This window comes from Oryzias latipes, chromosome 23 (assembly GCF_053564925.1).
Source record: "Oryzias latipes strain Hd-rR chromosome 23, Olatipes_Hd-rR_3.1".
In the NCBI taxonomy this organism is placed as follows: Eukaryota; Metazoa; Chordata; class Actinopteri; order Beloniformes; family Adrianichthyidae; genus Oryzias; species Oryzias latipes.
Genome location: NC_136259.1, coordinates 16079049 through 16100409, shown reverse-complemented (window position 1 = coordinate 16100409; position 21361 = coordinate 16079049). Strand labels below are relative to the sequence as shown.

Below are 21361 nucleotides of genomic sequence, written 5' to 3'. Positions count from 1 at the left end.
TTATATTTATAACATAAATAAAGGGTTTGAAAAACTAAGCTTTATTTAACAAATCTTAAAACTATGGAACAGAAAATTTGGTTGCACATCATGGGAACCTTCTGCAGACCCAGACTGGATAAAGGCGACCATCTGCTGTGACCAGATTGAGTATGAGAGGATGGGGAAAGTGACAAGCAAACACCCAAAAATACTGAAATCTCTATTATATGATAATTTGCAACTGCTCCAATGACAGACGAGCAAGAAGATGGATGAACACAAAATTCTCAAATAGTTAAGACACATACAATCAACTAAAAACAACAGTCGAAAGCAAAGTGTAGACATTTAAACAAACCCTAAATAATTTTTTTTATAATATAAAACATAAAGAAACAGAATTTTTAAACTGTGGATTATGGAAGATTGTGAAATTCCTGGCAGGGGGACTTGAAACAGAACATCGATGGGCGACCTTTCTGTGTGGAGTTTGCATGTTCTCCATGTGCATGCGTGAGTTTTCTCCAGGGACTCCGGCTTCCTCCCACCATCCAAAAACATGCTTCATAGGTTAATTGATTACTCTAAGGCAGGGGTGTCAAACTTATTTTCACCGAGGGCCACATCAGCATAGTGGCTGTCCTCAAAGGGCCAGATATAACTTTTACATGTAACTAAATGTAATGAAAAATAAATGTAACTACTCCTTAATGTTAAATAACTCATTATTTATTGATTTATTATAACTTTTTAAAGTGACAATTACAGCTGCATAGAAAACACATGTTTTCTTGTTACTCTAGCATAAATCCTTTTACATTTGATTCTGTCAGGTTAGGTTATATGGACAGTGTTTAAGTCCTAATGTATAGGACTTAATATTTCAAGTCCAATTCCCCCTAGATATGAATAAGTACACACCATTCTTTATTTTTTATTTTAAGAAATCAAAAACTTGCGGGCCTCATAAAATGACATGGTGGGCCACATTTGGCCCATGGGTCTTGAGTTTGACACATGTGCTCTAAATTGTCCATGTGTGTGACCTGTGGCCCTGCGCCAGACTGGGGACCTGTCCAGGATCTCCACTGCCTTCGCCCACGAGTGGCTGGGATAGGCTCCGGCAGCCCTGTGACCTCGAAAGGGACAAAACGGATTTAGAACATGAATGAATGAAACTCCCTTGAAGCTTTTACAAGTTTTCACACACACACCATTTCTTTCACACACACACTGAAAAAAATGAAACTGGCTGTTTGTACAAATTCCCTAACCATTATATGTGGCTCATACTCAAATGAAATGAGTTTCTAAGATGTACATAACTGTGTTTAGTAAATAAATATGACTTTACAAAGACTTAGAAAGTCGTTTTCAGTTCATTTTTTTATATTGAGCCAATTTCACTGAAATAAGTTCAAACAACACTGGAAAGATCTGGCAGCACAAAGAATTGTGGGATACCATTCCCTTTTGGCAGATTGGGGTTATGTGTGAGTTTCTGTCCATGTGTTTTGTTGTCTAGCTGTTTTACTTTGTTTTAACTTAACCTGTTGTGTTTATTTCTGTCGGCACCATGAGTGAGGGGAGGGAGAGGATGATGACCAAACCCCTGAAAGTTATAGGTTCTATCATTAAAGTCAAACTTCCTGATAGTTGAACTCCTGTCCTGTAGTGCGAGACACTACTGGGGTCATCCAAGTCTTTACTATGGAAATGACAAGGCGTGTTGGACAAAACTTTATCACATGTGAGTCCAATCAAATCAGAGTGAAAATAAAAAAGAGAATCAAAGTAGAATTGACTTTAAGTTTTCTTCTCACAAAAACTAACAGAAGTTAAACAAACATTATAGAACTTGGTCTAAATGAAGTGAAGACATTGAGTTGAACAAACTTAAGTCAAGTTGGTTGACCCAAACAAAGTAAATTAAGTTGGAACATCACAGTTGCCTCGTGTTGAAAGACATAAGTTACATTTCGTGGAAATCTTTTCCATGATTTTTTTTATGTTCATTGAACAAGTCCTTTTTATCACCCCCCCCCCCACACACACCATGAGATACAGAGAGAAAAGCTTTTTCTAATCCATGACTGTCTTCCCCTTCAGCACAGTAGCAGCACACAATGTGATCGTAAATAACGCAAATCGATTGAGAATCGTTGCCATGGAAGTGTTCTTGAATCCTCTTTTTCCAGAACCCTCTGTGCTTGGTCTGGAGGAAACTTTATCATTGAGGTCAAGACTTTGGACACTGTTTTGGTTTCCTGTTCCATCATGTATTCGAATACAACCCTCTGCAGGTACTCCATCTCTGTGTCTTCTGACAGAGCATCAGGAACGACAACTCCAGAATCTTTCACTGAGCTCTCCAGATGAGTTACAACAGAAATTTTATCTCATCCTCCAACAAGTTAATTTTCTCTATTAACCCTTGCTCCTTCAGCCGAGCATCGCACAGCTGGGTCCTCCTTTCAGCGAGCTGGGCCTGTAGTTTCTCTGAAGACATCTCTGAGGTGTCCCGGCAGTAAGTCAATACCTCCAGCTGCTTCTTAACTTGCCAGACTCAGTCTCCCATCTCCTCTTCTCGGTTCCGTGTGACCCGTTTATGCCTTTTAACAGTTCTGTGCAGATCTTCCTTCTTTTGAGACACCACGCAGCTGGCAGGCGTCCTCCTGATGGCTGCCAGCTGAGGAGCAATTAAAAAAACATTTGCATTTGAATGTAGTGTAGCCATTTCACTCCTGATCACAGTATTTTTACTGAATTTGTTGCTTTGTTTGAAACCTCGAGAAAGTATAGATTATTCCCATTTTATAGTAGTTTGTTTTAATAAGTAGTAAAGATTGCAGGTGCACAAAGTGTCCATTTAATCATGTAGTGTTGGACGTTCGAATGCAAACTATGGGAAAGATTGAAACAATAATTGTGCAAAAATTTTTTTGATGGAAGTGAATTTAACATCTAGCCAGTTTCTCGAACTGCTATATTCCTTTTTTGGGGTCATTGGTTTGCTGGATCCAATCCAAAGGCGGGGTACAACTTGCATAAGTTGTCGGTTTGTTGCAGGGCCACACAATTACACCTAGGGGCAATTTAGAATGATCATTCACCCTATGAAGTATGTTTTTGGACTGCGAGAGGAAGCTGGAGCACGCATAGGGAGAAGATGCAAGATCCACACAGAAGGTTCCGAGCTGGGATTTGAACCTATGGAACGAGGGTGCTAACCACTGCACCAGCAAGCAGACCCCTAATTCAACACAATTTACTAAACCCAATTTACTTGTCTTTGTACATTCTTGTATAAAAGTTTATTATGTAACCATTTCTGACAATTAATCTAAAAAAAAATGATGAAATCGATATGGAAATCATTGTGCACCATGCATTAATCTAAGAATCAATCTATTGAACAGTGTTGCCATGGTTGAGTCAACTGCTACAAGATGTTAAGCAGACAGCTCTGCTGCTGGAGAGGAGAAAAGCGACACACTGAGCTGAGTCAGGTCAACTAAAAGAGGCCACTTATAAATATAGCCCCCGGCAGCCATAAGACCCCGCAAAACAAAAACACACAGACAGTTCGGCAGGGAGCTGAAGGGCAGTTTCTTGGATCACAAGGTGAGGCTTTGACACGGCTACCCAAAATGTGACTAAGCTTGTTGTCATCTCAACACAACAAATACCGACACAAAATCGACGCAAACTGTGAGTTCAATGCTTGAATGAGCTGATTGAGGAAGAGTGGGTTGCATGAAACTTAAAGACCAGTGTTTTTCAACAAGTCATTTACTTGATTTCATGTTTTGTCCCCATAAAGATGGAGGATGTTGAGCGGGAAGCAATAAATGAAGAACTAATCAAGTTTGCCATCCGGGAGAGCATTCAAGATGCCTACAAGTTGCCAAGCTCAGTAGATAAAAACAGGTATGAAGTAAATTAAAGAAGCAGCTCAGATGTAGCATTCTCTAATAATCTCTATCATTTTTGTAGGAAAAAGCAGAACAGTGAAGCCTTTGTGAAAATAATAGAAGCTATTGATGAAGGTAAAGCTGCCTAGTGTTTATGGTTGAGGTTATGTTAAATATTTTGTAATGTTACTAAAATGTATTTGTACAATTGTTGGGGCTGCTTTGTGGCCTGCACCTCGACAGGTGATGTTGATGCGCTGCAGGCACTGTCATGCTGCGAGTCTACCTTCCAGGAGAGAGATGGCAGGGGCTGGATGCCTCTGCATGCAGCAGCGGTGCAGCCACATCCAGAGATGCTGCAGGTTGTGCTGCAGGGTGAGATTTCCAACCAAAGTTTTGGTGGAATCAAGTTGGAGGCGAGGTTCTTACCTTTGTTTCCTGCATGCAGTACTGACATCGGCTGACTTCACGCTAGAGGAGCAGACGGTGGATGGAGACACGGCTCTGACACTGGCAGCTGAGGCCGACCGAGTGGCAAATGTAAAGATGCTGCTGCAGCACGGAGCTTCGCCACACAACACCAATGGCAAAAATGAATCTCCTCTGCTTCTCGGTAGCTGAATATGGGGTTCCGTTTGTGCCAAAAATATGTTTTTGTGTCCACACCACACTACAAAAAACATACACCCTTAAGCTTCAGCACTGGTGGACATATATGGAGTCATTCACTGCATAGACAAATTTATTTGGGCTTTACCACAGATACAGCATTTTCAAAATAATTTTGAAAGAATGGATTTTTTTAGGTCCCCACTCTGATCATCTTTTGATCTATTTTAAGAAGTGTTCCCACTGTTTTCTTTGTGTTTTTAGCAAAAAACAAAAAAAATAAATAAATAAAACTTGAGTTGTTTTTTAGGACATAGTTTCTGCAGAGCGGCTTTCTTTACAAATGTCCTCCATCATGAGAAAGATGCCACAAGAACATGTTAAAAACACCAAAAACTCTACTTTTTTTTTTAATAACGTGTCCCTTTAAATACATGCAACCAAAAATCCTACAGTACAGGGTACACTTTCACAGTGAGCTTTTTGGTCCATTCCAGTGTTTATTTCATTAAATTGTCCATTTATTTGGGTAGGAATGGGATCTGATATGTCAAGTAAATGCAAGTTCACCTAAAAACAAAGGTGTCAGTTCACATACGAGTACATTTTTGTGAAATTCTGACAGACTATCAAGCGAAGCAAAGAGCAGAAATAAACCAAAAAGAGTAGCGATGGCTGGGGGACCTGAAACAGAGCACCAATGGGAGACATTTCTGTGTGGAGTTTACATGTTCTCCCCATGCTGGAGTCTTCGGCTTCCTCCCACCTCCTGTCAAAAAAAATTCTTCATAGGTAAATTGGTCACCTGTCCAGGCAGCCCTGTGACCCTGAAAGGGACAAAACGGGTTTAGAAGATGAATGAACATTTATGCATGAATACAACAGCTGATAGCACCAATAGTGGATTATGTCTTATGATAAAGTGAGAAGCTGAAGGTTTACAAAAACAAGAAGGGTATAGCCATTTATCGATTCAATGCCTTTTTTAACCAGACACTGCTGGTTTCAAGCATTTTCACGCACAAGCAGCTATTTTTAGGCAAATTTGTCCACCTAAATATTCTCTCTCAAGAACTCATTAAGCAAAAACAAACTAAAACAAGTTTAGGTGTTTACCTTTATTAGCAAATGCTGCAATAACTGTACATAACTGAATTTGAACTCTTATTTGTTGCAATTTTTCTCATGTTTTTTTAATTTTATGTGCATCGCAGCAGTGAAGCAGCGCTCATATGAGATGGTTTACACTCTCATTATGGGTGGGGCCTTTGTGGAGCAGGTGTGCCTCACTAAGTGGAGAGCCATCCAAGAAGCTGCAAAGGTGAAAGAGCGGTGAAGGATGTGTATGCATCACAGAATTCTTTTGGCTAAAAGTTAACAACTTGAATTGCTTTGAAACCAGGTGGGCTGTCCTCGTATTTTGATGCTGCTGCTTCGACATGGAGCCAACGTTTCAGCGAGAGACGGTCATGGCGTCACACCTCTTGGAATAGCGGCAGAGCATGGAAAAGCAGAAGCTTTAGACATACTCATACAGCATGGTAAACACCAAAAAGGGTTGCATGCACCCATCTTATGTGTGTGAATCTGTGCCAGCAGTGATTATTTTCCATCTACTTCTAGGCGGTGATGTAAACGCCCAGGCCAGCAATGGGGACACCGTTCTTTATGATGCATCTGGATCAGGAAACCTGGACTGCATCAAACTGCTTTTGCTGCATGGAGCTAACCCAAATGTGGCAAGCTACGCCTGTCAGCTCCCCATCCACAGAGCTGCATATGAAGGACACATACTGTGAGCTAAAGCTCTCTGACAGGATCACACAGCAGCACACTGATGAACTATATAAAGTTGCATTCTCGGGTCGTAACATCTTAATTTTAATAGACTAATGTAGTTCCCAGGAAACAAAAGTGGCCCCAGACAAATTAAAATTCTTTCCTTTCCTTTTCTGGTTCCAAAAGTGAGCAAGCGCTTGAGGAAAAACATGGACAATTTCCACATCGTGCAATGTTTTCTCTGAAACCGTTTCCACAAAGAGCCCTCTATTTGATCCGTATGTTTCAGCTCAGCCTTGAAATGAGAATGCCGCTCAAACCGCAGTCTAATGAGCATCGCCCCCCTGTCCTGTTTTGTGTTTTTCACCAACTCTGTCATCCATCTTCTTCCTGTTTTCCTCTCACTCCTTCTCTCCTCAGAGCCCTGAGGACTCTCATCCCCATCACCACTCAGAGAGCGATCCGTCTTTCAGGCCAGAGCCCGGTCCACTCTGCAGCTGACGGAGGTCAGGCTGAATGTCTGGAGCTGCTTCTTCAGAAAGGTTATAATGTCAACGCCCTGCTGGATGCACACGTCTCTGGTAGGGCTTTGAATAAATCAAAATTATATATCAAAAATGGCTTTTGTTTATATTGTTTTATGGTTGAGTTTCCTTGGAGTATAAGTCGCAGAAGCAAAAAAATGCACAATAAAGACTTGTTTTGAAATTAGAGTTTATTTTTAATTCTTGGTGATGTGTAACCCTTGTGCTATCCTAGGCACTTTAACGTTGGGAGTTGGGTCATATAGACCCACTAGACAGTGCGCTGAACCTTTTTTCTACAATGATTTGTGATCCTCACTGGTGTCCATGGATTACATGAAATCTTTCCACCTTTATCCACCTTTGTCATGGTAGGGAGAACACGTCAATGTAAGGGTGGGGTCATCTAAGATAGCACAAGGGTTTTAAGGTAGTTTTTTTGGAATAAAAACTGAGTTTTCTACTGGTGACAGTAAAATACCACATCATTGATAGATAATTTTTTAAATCTAGATTTAACATAAAAACCAGGGCTATTTCACACATTTCTCCCAAATCTTACAGAAAACTATGGGGACCTCAGGAAGACCCCTCTGTTCTTTGCTGTTTCCAACGGTGATGTGACCTGTTCAGAGATGCTGCTGGCAGCTGGAGCAAAAACCGACCTGGACCCTCTGCGGTGCATTTTGGTTGCTGTACGTGCTGAGAGGTGAGCCGCAGTCTTTAGCCCTATTTTCACTCCCTCACATGCAGAAGGATTAATAATCTCAAATCCTCCTGTCCAGGTATGAGCTGGTGCAGCTGCTGCTGTCGCGCGGAGCTGAGATAAACTGTTATTTTAGAGTGATAAGCAACACAGTGTTCCCCACAGCCCTGCAGTACTGCATCAGAGACCCAGCCATGCTGCGACTGCTGCTCAACCACGGATATCACGCTCACAAGCACGTACAGCAACCCAAGTTTTCAAAGCTTTTTAACTTGTTAAATACCATGTTTTTCTTTTTATTGTCCCCAGGTGTTTTGAGTGTTGTCACAAGGGTTGTGAAGATCTGGATGGTGAGTGCAGTGATCTCCATAACCAAGTCTACTGCATTTACAGTCAACCAAGTGTCATTTCGGTACGTTTCTTAAAATTATTATGACAAATACAATACAATACAAAACAATACAATAATCAAAGTACAGTAAAAATATGTAAAGATATTTTCCTCAATGAAATCAAAGAATAAAACAGTTTAATACAGTCTTATAACAGAACAACCAACACGAAATAGAACATTGATTAAAAAAAATTAAAATAGGGGTCTGCAAATTAGAAGTCATACACTTAAAAAGTGTAATTGTTTTAGATCATTTTTGATTTTACATTTTTAATTTTTTTAATAGAGACCAAATATAGTTTTTAGTCTGTTTCTTTTAAATTATTTAATAAGGGAATTTTTTTCCTGAGTATTTTCTCTTATGTATATAATATTTTGACAAAATGATCATTGGATTTGTTATGTTGCATTGGAATGGAAAATTGTGTCCATTTTCACAAACATTGGTGGAAAGGTCATTTAAGTTACACCTTCCTGTTCCTGAATTCGATGCACTCCAGGAAGTACCAAATGTTGCAGTTCCTCAGAGAACCACAGGGGGCAGGTTTCAGAAGAGAATCACATTTTTAGTCTAAATTTACACACAAAGCAAAGTGTAAATGGATGCCTCTTCATGCAGAGCTTTAAACTTACTTTAAAGCTAGGTGTCAATTTACTCTGCTTCAATATTTATTCATAACCACATGAGGATCTGTTGTTTTCATTTTGATTTAAGATAAAATTTCTGCCTTAATTAATCGGGGATGTGTTTTTTTGATTGGCAGGTAGGCGGACCCCTTAGTAAACATAACAAAGCTTGAAAATTGACTTTGCCCTTCCCAATTTCAGAAAGTCAACGTGCTCCCCTACCTTCAGGCTTCATTTTTATGGTTCAGAATTCAATGGGAGACTCAGAGATCATTCATCATATGCCTGTAGCTAGTTAACATTTGCTACAGTCAAGTCTTTCTCCCCTTTTGCTTGAATTACATTGACAATCCTTTGAGGAAATTTGTTGGTCACTTTCATAAGCTGTTTTTATGCAGTTAAGACAATGTGGTTTTATTGAATGGATCTGGGGGGAAAAAATAACTATTTGTTCTTATTGAAGTTCCGCTATGTTTTTTTTGCTTTTGTGGAGGCAGACAACCTTGCCCTTCATGGAAAAAACTGAAATTAGTTGAATCGCCTGAGACTTTTATTAATTAATGATCTTCTGTTTCAGTTTTGTGAGTTTGTGTCTGTGTCATGGCTGACCCATCTGGTGGGGAGCGTTGTGAAGATGCTTCTGGACTATGTCAGCCAAATCCGCATCTGCTTCAACCTCAGACGCCTTCTGGAGCGGACGCCAGAGTGGGAGGAGATTTCCACCACACTCAGTAAAACCAGAAGCACACATTCAGACCAAAAAAAAACCATGTAAATATATTTGATAATTTTTCAGTTTGGGGTATTTTGCAATGTTTGCCCTCACTCCTCAGGCAGCCCTCGCTCTCTTCAACACTTGTGTCGACTGGTGGTCCGAAGTCAAGTGAGCATCAGGACGCTGAATGACCCAGAAGCCATGGCCGCTGCTCCCTTTCCTCCCAGGGTGACGAGCTACATAACCTACAGAGAGCAGGACCCATTCGTATTCTAATCCAAAGGAAAAACACTCACTAACAGCTACAATGAATTACATTACTTACGGGTTATACTAATGCATTCTGTGCTATTTGAATAAAAGCACGAGTTTCTGCACTTTTAGTGTGTGGAAAGACTATAAATGTAAAGAATTGATGGATGCACCAAAAAGGCTTTATTTATGCAAGCATTAATTGTTATTTTTTTAATAAATCATTTTTTAGAAGCTACATGTGTCATTTTTGGACCTAAATGTGCAGACATGTTTATCTAACATCACTTCAGCATCAGAAACTGTATCCATACATGTAATCTCAACAGCTTTTCCTAATCAACATAATGTAAATCAATTATTTTTTATGCACATAACTGATATGATGACGAAAATGTATTAACTTTCAGTAATTGGAGGCGAATGTCAAAGATTATAATACATAAATAATCTGATATTAAAATGCTGTTCAATGAGGGGGAAATGTGCAAACTGTACTCAAGTTGTATTTTTCTAATGTCATGTGTAAGGAATGGTAACATGTTTATTTCCCATTTCTTCACCTTTAATTTTGTGAGCATTAAACATTTTGTTTTGATTGATTTCTTTACGCCATCCCTTTGTCTACACAGCAACTTCTTTTTTCTTTTTCTTTTTTTTGGGCCAGTTTACCTAAAGATCTGCTGGAAGGAGAAAACTTGATGCACTCATTTATTGGTGCAAGGAAAGAGAACAAAACTCAGGAACTCAAAGGACTTTGTCACAATTAGCAAAGTAAAATTAAAATTAGAAGACTTTTCATTTTAATTCTGGTTTAAAATGTCCCTCTAGGTTCTTTTGTTTTTAATAATTGCCCCATAACCATAGATGATAGTCTGGAAGATTGACCTCTCGAGCTGAAGAGGACACTCAGAGGCAGGAATTTTTTGTTTTTGTTTTTTAAGTGTACAGCTCAAAGGAAAACAATTTAGCTTTTTATGCTTTTATTTCTGCAGGTTTGAGATGTGCTGATTGTAGTGAGAAAGCTGAAAAGAGTTCATCCTCCAGCCTTTGAGCAGCACATAGCCATGTCAGTTGGGTTGCTGGTTAATGACTGAACATGTGATTCAATTAGGCATGTGACTGCAGAGATTGCTTGTAAAACACTGCATGGGGACTTTTATTTTGAAAAGATCCATCTACAGTCACTGCACTTTAGCTTTGTCCTTAATGACCAATTCAAACTAGATGGGACAAGAAAAACAAAGTTTTGTGAGCGTATCTGAAATTGAAGTAGATGGAAAAAAATTGAGGAAAAATTCATGTAATTTTATTGCATTCAACTCATGTTTGCATCTTTAACGTTAAGCCATTTGAAAACCACCCTGATGTTCCTGCAGAGGCGTCCTCTGCCATTTTTTTAGTGACACAGGATCCGTGTTTGTCTTGTTCTACATATCTGTTCAGGCCAGTTGCTCTTTTTTGGCCATGAACAAAGCCACTCGAGTGGAGGTGACTGACTGCTATGTTGACAACCCACACGGCCTCTGAGCTCACAGGCTTTTTGTGGCTCTGCCTCTCAGGGCTGCGCCTCCCAAAAAAAGACGCTGCATCATGGGGCCCACACTTTGGTACGTTCCCCTCTGATCCCTCTCTTAAGGCTTAAACAGCAGCTGCAGAGATTAGAGGGGAGAGGACCCACGCACTGACCGTCTCCCATAAATTCAGCAGCTGAGACAAATTGAATTCAGATTTGAGTGATTTCTTATCAGCAAAAACCCATCTTTGGCATGGAGCTCTTCAACTGAAGCCAGAGCCTTTGAGGGGCACTTTTTTAGGAACCCCTCAGTGGATTGAACCTTTCTTCGGTTTCTCAGAAGATTCCGCTTTGTTGTGGAATCTACTCTTAATTAAGATTTTCCATTTTCAAGGATCTGGCCTGTGCTTATCAGGACTGGGGCATGAGTTATTTTGGATATCGTCGAGAGTTGAGTAAGTATGAAGACGTGGATGAGGATGAGCTCTTGGCTTCCCTCAGCCCGGAAGAGCTGGCTGAGTTGGAGAAGGAGCTGGTGGACATTGACCCGGACGCCAACGTGCCAATAGGACTCCGTCAGAGAGACCAGACCGACAAAACCCCAACAGGCACCTTCAGCAGGGAGGCACTCATGAAATACTGGGAAAACGAAACCCGGAGACTGTTGGAGGATGAGATCGAGGGAGGAAGCCCCAAACTGGTCAGTGGAGACGCTTAACTGAGTTTGTTTGGTGTTTGAAGATTGTGCCAGATGGGAAGCTGTTTGAAGACAAGCTTCAAAGTAGATAATTTGTCTTCAAGGCTTCCTTCTGATAACAGGTACGCCTCAGTACAGTGCAACATTCCGATTTAATAATTCTATTAAATTACAGGATGAAGGACAGGAAAGAGAGTTTGTGACTCAAGGTAGCAGTGAAGAAGAGGATGAAAAAGATAAGAATGAGAAAGAGCAGAAAAAAAGCATTGAATCAAATGAAGATGAAGAGGAAGGCTGTGATGAGGAGGAAGACGAGGATATTGAGGAGGAAGAGGAACCTGTAACAGAAGATGACGAGGAAGAGGAGGAGGAGGAGGAGCAAGTTAAGTCTGAACCCATGAAGCATTCAGAGTTGGGGAGAGCACTGGTCATCAAACCCCCGCCTGTCAAGCCTGCAGTGGTGGAGTCAGCCTCGCCCACCCCCCCTGGTGACCCGAACACGAGTAGAAACCCAACCGTGGTGGACGACGTCCTTCAGAGAGCCCTCAACAACGACGCAGAGCTCACAGAGATCAACCTCAACAACATTGACGACATCTCACAGGTACTCTGGATTCATCTGCACACTTTCACATAGATGCCTCTGGTAGCCATGGAGCATGAAGCCCAGAGAGCTCAAGTCAGGGTTCTAGTAGGAACGAATACTGTGGGACATCTACTTTAACCCTTGTGCTATCCTAGACACTTTAACGTTGGGAGTTGGGTCATCTAGACCCACAAGACAGTGCTCTGAACCTTTTTTTTTTAATGATTAGTGATCTTCACTGGTGTCCATGGATTCCATGAAATCCTTCCACCTTTATCCACCTTTGTCATGGTAGGGAGAACACATCAATGTAAAGGTGGGGTCATCTAAGATAGCACAACGGTTACACCAAAAAAAACAAAAACGCATTTGCGTTAGTGTTCTTTAAAGTTTGCAGGGTTTTTTGTGGTATCAAAGCTTTTTCACAAAGTCAATCCCAATCTCTCAAATTCAAGTGCATCTAAAATCCCATAAACAAAGTTTGTCCCATTGATAGTATACGAGAACTGGACTGAGTGACTCCTCCCCTCTCGAGTTCCAAACAGGAAATAGCTGCTGGTTCCAAGAAGGCAAAATCCAATAGACATTTATTGAGAAATAAACAGAATGACCATTGTCAGAATACCCATTCTTACTCTGCTACCTTTTTTTTATCCTTACATTTTTTCACGATATTTTTTCTGTATTGAAAGTTATTAAAGTTTTAAATTGGCCAATTAGGTGCCTCAATATGGAGATGACAAGATCAGCAAGTTCTCCTTAAGACAGGGTTGGATAAGATAAGACTTTTTATGGACTAGACTCCATCCAAAATGGAGCAGTTAACCCTCGAACCTCAGCATTGGTTTGCAGCCTTTCTTTGATCTATCTTTCTTTGATTTATTATTGTGATTATTATTATTATTATCAGTAGTAGTAGTATTTAAAATCTATTTATTTATTATGAATCTCATTTTCGATAATAATTTCAATAATAATTGTAATTATAATTTTTAATTATTTAATATTCTTAATAATTTAATATAAATGTCATTTTTTATGTCCTTTTTTGAGATTATAGATTATTTCTGAATGTCGTTTTTTGCTGCCACAGATATATGAAATTTCCCCATTGTGGGATTAATAAAGTCATCATCATCATCATCATCATCATCTATATATATAATTCATTGATTCCAAATCAGAAATTGATTGCTTTTTTTTGGTTCTGATTATTAGTTTTCTTCTTTCACAACTGATTTGAAACGGACGTCTTCGTCCATGTAATACAATCCAGAGAAACTATTGGCCAATTAGGTGCCTCAATAAAAGTACATTTGAGAGAGTTGATTGTCAGATTCACCCGAGCTCACTCCTGATTGACGAGATTGGCTGCCATTGAAACGATGACTCAAACCGACTTGGCCCAATCACTGCTTACCGACGTCGTCTGGCATGACATGGCGGCATCTAAATGGCGAAGAAAAAAGAAAAAAATTGACCATATGTCGTTGTAAGTGGAAGTCAGAATTTTCTATGGGTGATGTCACTTGGTCCAGTTCTCAGTCAATGGTTTGAATAAAGTCTAGTCCATAAAAAGTCTTATCTTATCCAACCCTGTCTTAAGGAGAACTTGCTGATCTTGTCTCTAAAGTGAAACTACGTCATTGCTGTTAATAGTTGTTCACCAAGAAAACCATTAAACCAGAACCAGTTTACCTGACATGAAATGATGAAGGACTCCAAGTTCCATCTGCGTCGGTTTATTGGTTTGTTGAAGTTAAAGGTGTTTCTGATGTTTCATGTTATACATTTGGCCAACAGGAGGATTTCAAAAACCTTATGCGGCTATTTCAAGAGAGTGAAAAGCAGACAATAGCAAGAAGTTATATTGTTACAGTTTTACCTTTCAAGAAAAAAATACTTCTGTCTGCCTTTTTGCCTGGAAATAAAACACGCATGATGAAAGTTTATTTACATTCAATGAAAACAAAACTTCAATTAAAATGAATTTTCAGGCTTAAAAAAAGAATTAAAAAACCCTCAACAGAGCTTACATTCTGATGCTATCGATTGAACTGCAGAAATCGACATACAAACTGATGCAGAAACTTTCATTCTCATGCAATTATTCTTTGCTAATCATTTGATAATATCTGCCTTTTATCCTCAGTATTAGCATTCATCATTTTTAATATTGTTTACGGAAATTATGTGAGAATGTTTTCGGAGGATAATCAATAAGCACTCCATTTGTTACTTGGTAAATAGTCTGCACTTCATCTGAAAAGGACGGTGTGGGTACCGGATGTTCTCGGGTTGCCGGATGTTCTCGGGGTCCTTCAGGGTCCTTCCAATGAGTTATATCACTAGAGGAGACATCACGTGGTTCCTCATAGGAGGAGAGCACCGCCATCTTGGTGAGGTCAAGTTTTGAAGACCAAACCACTTTTATAACATTTAATAAAGAGCTCTGTTTTTACTTTCAATCACTTCATTATATGAAAAAGAAGAATGGCTTGAAATTGCTTAGTTTTGTTCAGAAATACAAACTTCACAAGTACCCCAACTTAACTAGTATTAGACTACTTGGATTTTTTCTATGTTCCTTTATTTTATTTTACTTATGTTTTTATTTATTTGTGTGTTATGTTCATTGTTTCTTTTTTCCCCCTCTATTCTTTATTTTCTATGTCAATATGTTATATTTGGCAATGGTGACTGATCTTCGAGGCAATATTGATTACATCGTTATTGTTCATTATTAACGTTAATGTCATTGTTAATGTATGATACCGCAATTGTCAATAAAGTTTTTAAAAAAACTTAGCGACGTTAACTCATTGGTCGTGGCAACTTACAGCCAATCAAATAGTGTGACGTCATCATTGGTCGAAGGACCCCGAAGGACCCCGAGAACATCCGGTACCCACACCGGAATTATGGCAACTAATTAAATAAACATACATAAAAGAAATAACCTAGTCAGGGTGGGATTATATAAATTCACTTCTTCCCATTCCTTTTAGGCAACAAATTAAACAACACTTGACTTTAAATACATTGGATATTAATTATTGAATGAATCTAATGTGGCATGAATGTGCAATGTTTGCATTACTGTAAAGAAAAATCTAGTTATGATTGTGAGTAATGACTCCATTAAGAAGATGGCTTCATTTCTATCATCTTAATTATTTCTTTATTTTCTGAGCAATGTCATAATTGATATCTGCAATGGGTTTGATGTTTTTATGTTTTGTATTTTTTTATAGCAGGATTTAATCATGTTCACAATTTAGCTGGGGGACAACACTATTTTTGATGGAGAAAAAAATTAAAAAGTAAACTGCCTAGTAAAAATAATTGAAGGATCTTGTTACTTGTCACTAAAGAATTAGGAGGAGCATGTCTGTATGCCAAGTCTCCAAGTAGTTTCCCATCAATTATCTTAATGTAAAAAAACTTTTGTTTGTTCCTATAAATGCTCATAAAAATACTTTTTTTAACCTGAAAATTGGTTAATGGGTTCTGGTTTTTTGTTTTGTCATGAGGTGAAATCACATTGTTTTTTGTTTTTGTAATGCAAAACAATGTGATTTCACCTCATGACTGGAAATGGACGAAATGACTTAAGACAATATTGTATGTAGTTATGCCCTTTTCTGGTCTATGGGAGATTTAGAATAATCAAAATAAAAAAATGATTGTATCCAGACAAACACCAACAATCGATACTAAAATTACTAAAAGTCTTGCTCTACGTGAAAAGTAACTAATTTACTTACAAGTAAAATTATATACAAACAATAACTTCAAGAGTTGAAGCAAACAGTGCACCGTGGCCATAACAACAAACACAACCCCACCTATCCAGTCCCAGAAATTTTACCTGCAAAAGAAAAGGGGAAAAAAAGAAAAAGTGAACTGGAGAAAAATGTGAAAGAAAATGGCAGTTCACAACTACAGCTTCACTTAAAAAATAACCACACCAAACAAGAGACTACACAGAGTGGGCCTGAACGCAAGGTACAACAGACTACTACATATCAGGGGGAGAAGAACACTAAAGCTGCACAGAGGACAAGTTGCATCAAAACTCCCGTCTTACAGGTTAGAGTTCCACACAGTGCTTTTAAAGGCTGCCTCCATCAGCTCTGGTCCAATGGGAGCCACAACCTTTTCAAGCTCCACACCTGAAAGTAATCAACAGAAACAGACACACAAAGATCTACAAAAGCGCAGTAGTCCCACTCTGATAGAAAATACACTTAACACAGAATAAAAAAAAAGAAAACTAAATATGGCCACAGCCGTAACAACATTTAAATTGTTTTCCAGTGCAGTCAGTGGTTAGAACATATTTTGGGATTTATTGTCCACATAAGAAACTGTTCTGATCACCGTGGCTTCAGGGATGCTCTGACATCACGAGAAGTCATCCTCCTGACTGCCAGAGACATTTTTTGTCCAGTCCAATTTTTTACAAATCCACCAAAAACTCCAATTCCCAGAGCCCCATTCCTTCACATTTGGAATTACTGAAACATGTTCTCTGTGGATACCAAGAGGAGTTAATTCAGTAGTATGCAGTGTTTGGGAGATATTCCGGTCTAGACATGTTCTCTACACATAAGACAAATTTGCATTGCTGGTGGTCAAGAGGATCAGACAAACGTGTTATTTTAAAAAAGCCCCTTTTTCGAGCAAAGTTTGTTAAAAGAGTTATACCATCATTTGATTTATCTTTCAGGAAACTCTCATCAGATTCACTGAAGCTCTGAGGTCCAACACAAACGTTCGAGTCTTCAGCCTTGCAAACACTCGAGCCGATGACCCCGTGGCTCTGGCCGTAGCTAAGATGCTCAAGGAGAACTCGTCCATCACCAGCCTGAACATAGAGTCCAACTATGTGACTGGGAAAGGCGTAATGGCGTTGGTTCAAGCGCTTCCAGCGAACAACACCTTAACGGAGCTACGCTTTCACAACCAGAGGCACATGTGTGGAGGGCAGGTTGGTATCGGTCCCAATCAGAGTGTTCTTCTCCAGAGAGGATTAAACCAACAAAACAAACTTCTCACAGGTGGAGATGGAGATGGTGAAGATCCTGAGGGAAAACTGCACCCTGATTAAACTGGGTTACCAGTTTAACCTGCCTGGTCCCAGAATGAGCATGACAGGGATCCTCACCAGGAACCAGGACCGGCAGAGGCAGAAGAGGATGCAGGAGCAGCGTCAACAGCAGCAGGACCAGCAGAGGATCCAAAATGCAGCAGTTAACCCTCGAACCTCAGCATTGGTTTGCAGCCTTTCTTTGATCTATCTTTCTTTGATTTATTATTGTGATTATTATTATTATTAGTAGTAGTAGTATTTAATATTTTTTATTTCTTTATTTATTATGAATCTCATTTTTGATAATAATTTCAATAATAATTGTAATTATATATTTTTATTATTTAATATGATTAATAATTTAATATAAATGTCATTTTTTATGTCCTTTTTTGATGTTACATAGATTATTTCTGAATGTCGTTTTTTACTGCCACAGATATATGAAATTTCCCCATTGTGGGATTAATAAAGTCATCATCATCATCATCATCATCATCATCATCATCATCATCATCATCATCATCATCAACTATATATATATAATTCATTGATTCCAAATCAGAAATCTGTTGCTTTTTTTGGCTCTGATTATTAGTTTTCTTCTTTCACAACTGATTTGAAACGGACGTCTTCGTCCATGTAATACAATCCAGAGAAACTAGCCCGCTGTATCCTTATCAGCATCACAGGGCTGCCAGAGTCTAACCTGGCAACTGTTGGGCGAAGGCATGACACACCCTGGACAGGTTGCCATGTCTGTCGCAGTGCCCCAGAAACTAATGTCACATAAAAATGATTGTTTGGCTAATTTTTTTTGCGAGAAATTAAAAATTATTTTACATTTTTATTCCTTGTTGTTGGGGTTTCCTTCTTTATAATTTTCCTCAACTCCTTTGTAAGGGTTTAGAAGAACGTTTATGATAAAAAGTTCCTGGTTTGTGGAAAATGTTTAACCTTTTGACCCCTGAATTTATTTCCTGCTATGAAAAAAAATGTTCTTTGTGTTTTTGCTTTCATGTGGACACTAAATTAGGGTAAATTAGGAGCTGCTGGTTTGATGTATATTTGCATCAATAAAACTTTATTGCTTCTCTTTCGATTACAAACCGATTCCTCCTCTTCTGCAGAGAGAAACACCAAGTTCATCGCCTCACGGCTCACCCAGAGGCTCCCCTTGGTCTTCGCCCAAACTGCCCCAAAGCAAACAGGTATCAAAGCAGACTCCCCCTGCACCACCCCCTCCTCCTCCTCCACCTCCCCTGCCTCCCCCTGCACCTAAGCAGGAGGTGAAGAAGAAAAAGCCCACGAGGATGATTGCTGAGGTCATCCGGGCGCACGAGGCGGGCAGCACCAAGGCGACCAAGCCAAAAGGGAAGAAAGGCAAGAAAGGGCGCGAAAAAGAGGAGACGAGTAGCATCCTGAAGGAGCTGAAGAACGCCCTGCGGCCCGTGTCAGCCGACAGGAAGGAGGGGGAGAGCAGCAGGCCATCCACGCCAATGAGGTCGGCTCACGACCAACTGATGGAGTCCATCCGGACCAGCAGCATTCGCAGCCTGAGACGGGTAAGGCATCCAATAGGAAAAAAAACAAACAAAGCCTTTTCTTTTTGTTTGAAAAAAAAGATAACAGGTTCAGAGAGGAAAAAGGACTTCAGGCTGCAAGAGCTCTCTGAAAGCAAATGTGGAACTTGGATTTAGATGAGGATGACACACTGTCAGCAATGTCTGAGTCACCCCTGTGGATGATTTGATATGTTCTGTCTCTGGATGGAGGGATGCAGGCAGAAGGCTGCCCACAGACATCAAGAGACGGCTAACATTTGGTTATGGACGTTTCTTCTCACCAAAGAATGATACGAAATAAGTTTAATGAAAAGCCAAAATAATTACAAAGAATGTTTTAGCCCATTTATCCTTACCTGCCTTTTCAAATTAAAAGTGTTACCTGTGATGCTTTAGCAGCCCAGCTCATTATGCTGTTATGGAAAATCCTCTCTGCCCTTTGATAACAGGGTCCTCCCGTTCTTGCTGATGAATTCCAGACACTCAGTACAGATATTTATAGAAGCTGGCCGCCGGAGCTCTGATAAGGGCAGATTTGACACATTAGCACACCAGAGCAGCTGGAAACATTGCGATTGCTGCAGCATGAAAAACATTACTTTTTGTTTGTTTGTTGGTTGGTTTGTGTTCACCTGCTGGACTGATTTGCATCTAACAATAAAACCCTCTCATTTTCAGGTGGAAATTCCACATCATTTGAAGTAACAGAAATCAAAGAGGTCAACTTTGCAATGACGATGATGATGATGATGGAACGACCAAGAGTTATGAAAAATGAGAAGTTGGGGATTTTATTCTTAAAAAAAGGAAAGTAATAGGAGACAAACTGGAATTTGCACTGTGATGTTTGCTTTTTTTAATGCTATGATTTCTTCAAAACTCTTTATACACCATAGAAAATTGAGTGTTTTTGTATTTTTTAAGTTCTTGTTGTTTTTTTTCTTGTTTACTGAATCTTGTCTTTGCAAAACTATCTTGTTTGCTTGTAAATATAATTTTCTGGTGGATGAATTATGTGGTCATTTCTAAATATAGTTATTTGCTGCTGACATTAGTTTCTCTGCCAGACGACAAGGACCGCTTCCCTTTTTTTAGGGAAGTTAAATTGACTGGACTGATGACAATGGTCAAACTGTAAACTTTTGTTTTTCTCCCTGTGATAAGCAATACATCCTTAAAAAGAAGAAAATATTCAAACATACTTTTTTACAGGAATAAAAAACAAACAAAAAAAAAACAATTCAGATGCACTCAGATAAATGAAAAACAGCTCTGCCAAGCGGATTCATTTAAGGATTCTTTTAATTTTTGAAGGATATATTTGATGATCGGAGTAACGGTGTGGGAAGGACAAGAACAAAAGGAAAGAGGAAAGAAAGATGAGGAGACTGACAGATGCCTGTAAACCATCCAAAGCCCGGTCTTGGTGACATTGGTATGTCTTGGAAGGACTTATTCATCTTCTATATTTGCAGTGCAGTTGTTCCAAGACAAGTCCTGCTCTCAAAAAAAGAGGACACTAGAAAAGATTTGAAAATTGCAAAACTCTAAACAGTTTATTAAAGTAAGCCTTTAGTTTTCTAAGTATTTCCTGCAGCCAACATATGCCAAAAAGGTTAAAGGTAAAAATCCTAGTTAAATCTCATTTGAAACTATCATATAATTCACAAAATCCTTAGCGAAGCCGCTTCAAAACACAGAAGGAAATTATGGGTGATGTGTTCAAGATTCCTTTAAAAGAAATTAGGATTTCAAGCGGTAACTTGCTCGAGAAAAATATTAAAGTCTCACTCTGGTTATCTTTTGATCTATTTTAAAAGCATTCCCATTGTTTTTTTTTTTCATTATGAGTATGTCATTTTTAGCCAAAGTCAAAAGAATATGTTTTATAGATTGCAAGACGATGTGTTCAGGATCACCCAGAAAGTGTTAGGATTTCAAGCTTTAAATTTGACGAAAAATATTCAGCAAATTGCATTTGTAGTAACTTCTCCCATGTTCTGCACATTAATATTTCATCCAAACCACAGTGGAAGTCAGAGTAGAACTGTGTCATTTTGTTTTCCACACAAAAATAAAAGTAAAGACATCCAGGCCTCAAGTGGTAACTTTTTAGAGGGCAGTTGAAAGTGCCACGTCTGCTTTTAATCCCTTTCATGACTCTGATACTGGGTCAGCTGACAAGGACATTAGCTAAAATTAAACATCCTCAAGTCTCGGCCATCACACATGCATTTGTTTTTTGCACCGGTTGAGATGTTTGATCACTTTTACAAAAAGATTTTCCCATTTGGGTCAAAGATATTTATTTTCATTTCTGAAAAGCAGTCAGATTGGCTACAAGCTGAGTATTTTTGTAGCTGGATGGCTTTTCTAGATAAAGTGGTTGCTGTAAATGTA

The 21361-nt window shown here is 39.2% G+C and overlaps 2 protein-coding genes across 3 annotated transcripts; both read left to right on the top strand.

The window, feature by feature from the left end:
* The first annotated feature begins 3523 nt into the window (after nt 1-3523).
* asb15b (ankyrin repeat and SOCS box containing 15b) lies at nt 3524-10104 on the top strand. 2 transcript variants are annotated; one of them, XM_011491068.3, is made up of 14 exons: nt 3524-3606; nt 3806-3912; nt 3979-4031; nt 4140-4271; nt 4345-4509; nt 5720-5826; nt 5908-6046; nt 6129-6300; nt 6705-6865; nt 7373-7517; nt 7594-7749; nt 7824-7926; nt 9113-9266; nt 9369-10104. In XM_011491068.3, exons 2-14 carry the CDS (start codon nt 3806-3808, stop codon nt 9524-9526), a joined length of 1752 nt encoding a protein of 583 aa, XP_011489370.1. In that variant the 5' UTR covers nt 3524-3606; the 3' UTR covers nt 9527-10104. The 2 variants fall into 2 exon arrangements, with proteins under 2 accessions (XP_011489370.1, XP_011489369.1); XM_011491067.4 differs by having other exon boundaries at nt 3557-3693.
* A 981-nt stretch (nt 10105-11085) lies between these two features.
* lmod2b (leiomodin 2 (cardiac) b) lies at nt 11086-19972 on the top strand. Its single transcript, XM_011491229.4, has 6 exons — nt 11086-11718; nt 11891-12319; nt 17034-17294; nt 17365-17580; nt 18527-18961; nt 19640-19972. Exons 1-6 carry the CDS (start codon nt 11443-11445, stop codon nt 19664-19666), a joined length of 1644 nt encoding a protein of 547 aa, XP_011489531.1. The 5' UTR covers nt 11086-11442; the 3' UTR covers nt 19667-19972.
* The last annotated feature ends 1389 nt before the right edge of the window (nt 19973-21361 follow it).

Excerpts from the sequence above, each read along its gene's own strand:
- asb15b (XM_011491068.3), top strand. The coding sequence starts at position 3,806 with ATGGAGGATGTTGAGCGGGAAGCAATAAATGAAGAACTAATCAAGTTT. Across the intron at positions 5,827-5,907 it reads CCATCCAAGAAGCTGCAAAG|GTGGGCTGTCCTCGTATTTT; the intron begins GTGAAAGAGCGG and ends CTTTGAAACCAG. Across the intron at positions 7,518-7,593 it reads GTTGCTGTACGTGCTGAGAG|GTATGAGCTGGTGCAGCTGC; the intron begins GTGAGCCGCAGT and ends CCTCCTGTCCAG.
- lmod2b (XM_011491229.4), top strand. The coding sequence starts at position 11,443 with ATGAGTTATTTTGGATATCGTCGAGAGTTGAGTAAGTATGAAGACGTG. Across the intron at positions 12,320-17,033 it reads ACATTGACGACATCTCACAG|GAAACTCTCATCAGATTCAC; the intron begins GTACTCTGGATT and ends TTTATCTTTCAG. Across the intron at positions 17,295-17,364 it reads GGCACATGTGTGGAGGGCAG|GTGGAGATGGAGATGGTGAA; the intron begins GTTGGTATCGGT and ends AACTTCTCACAG.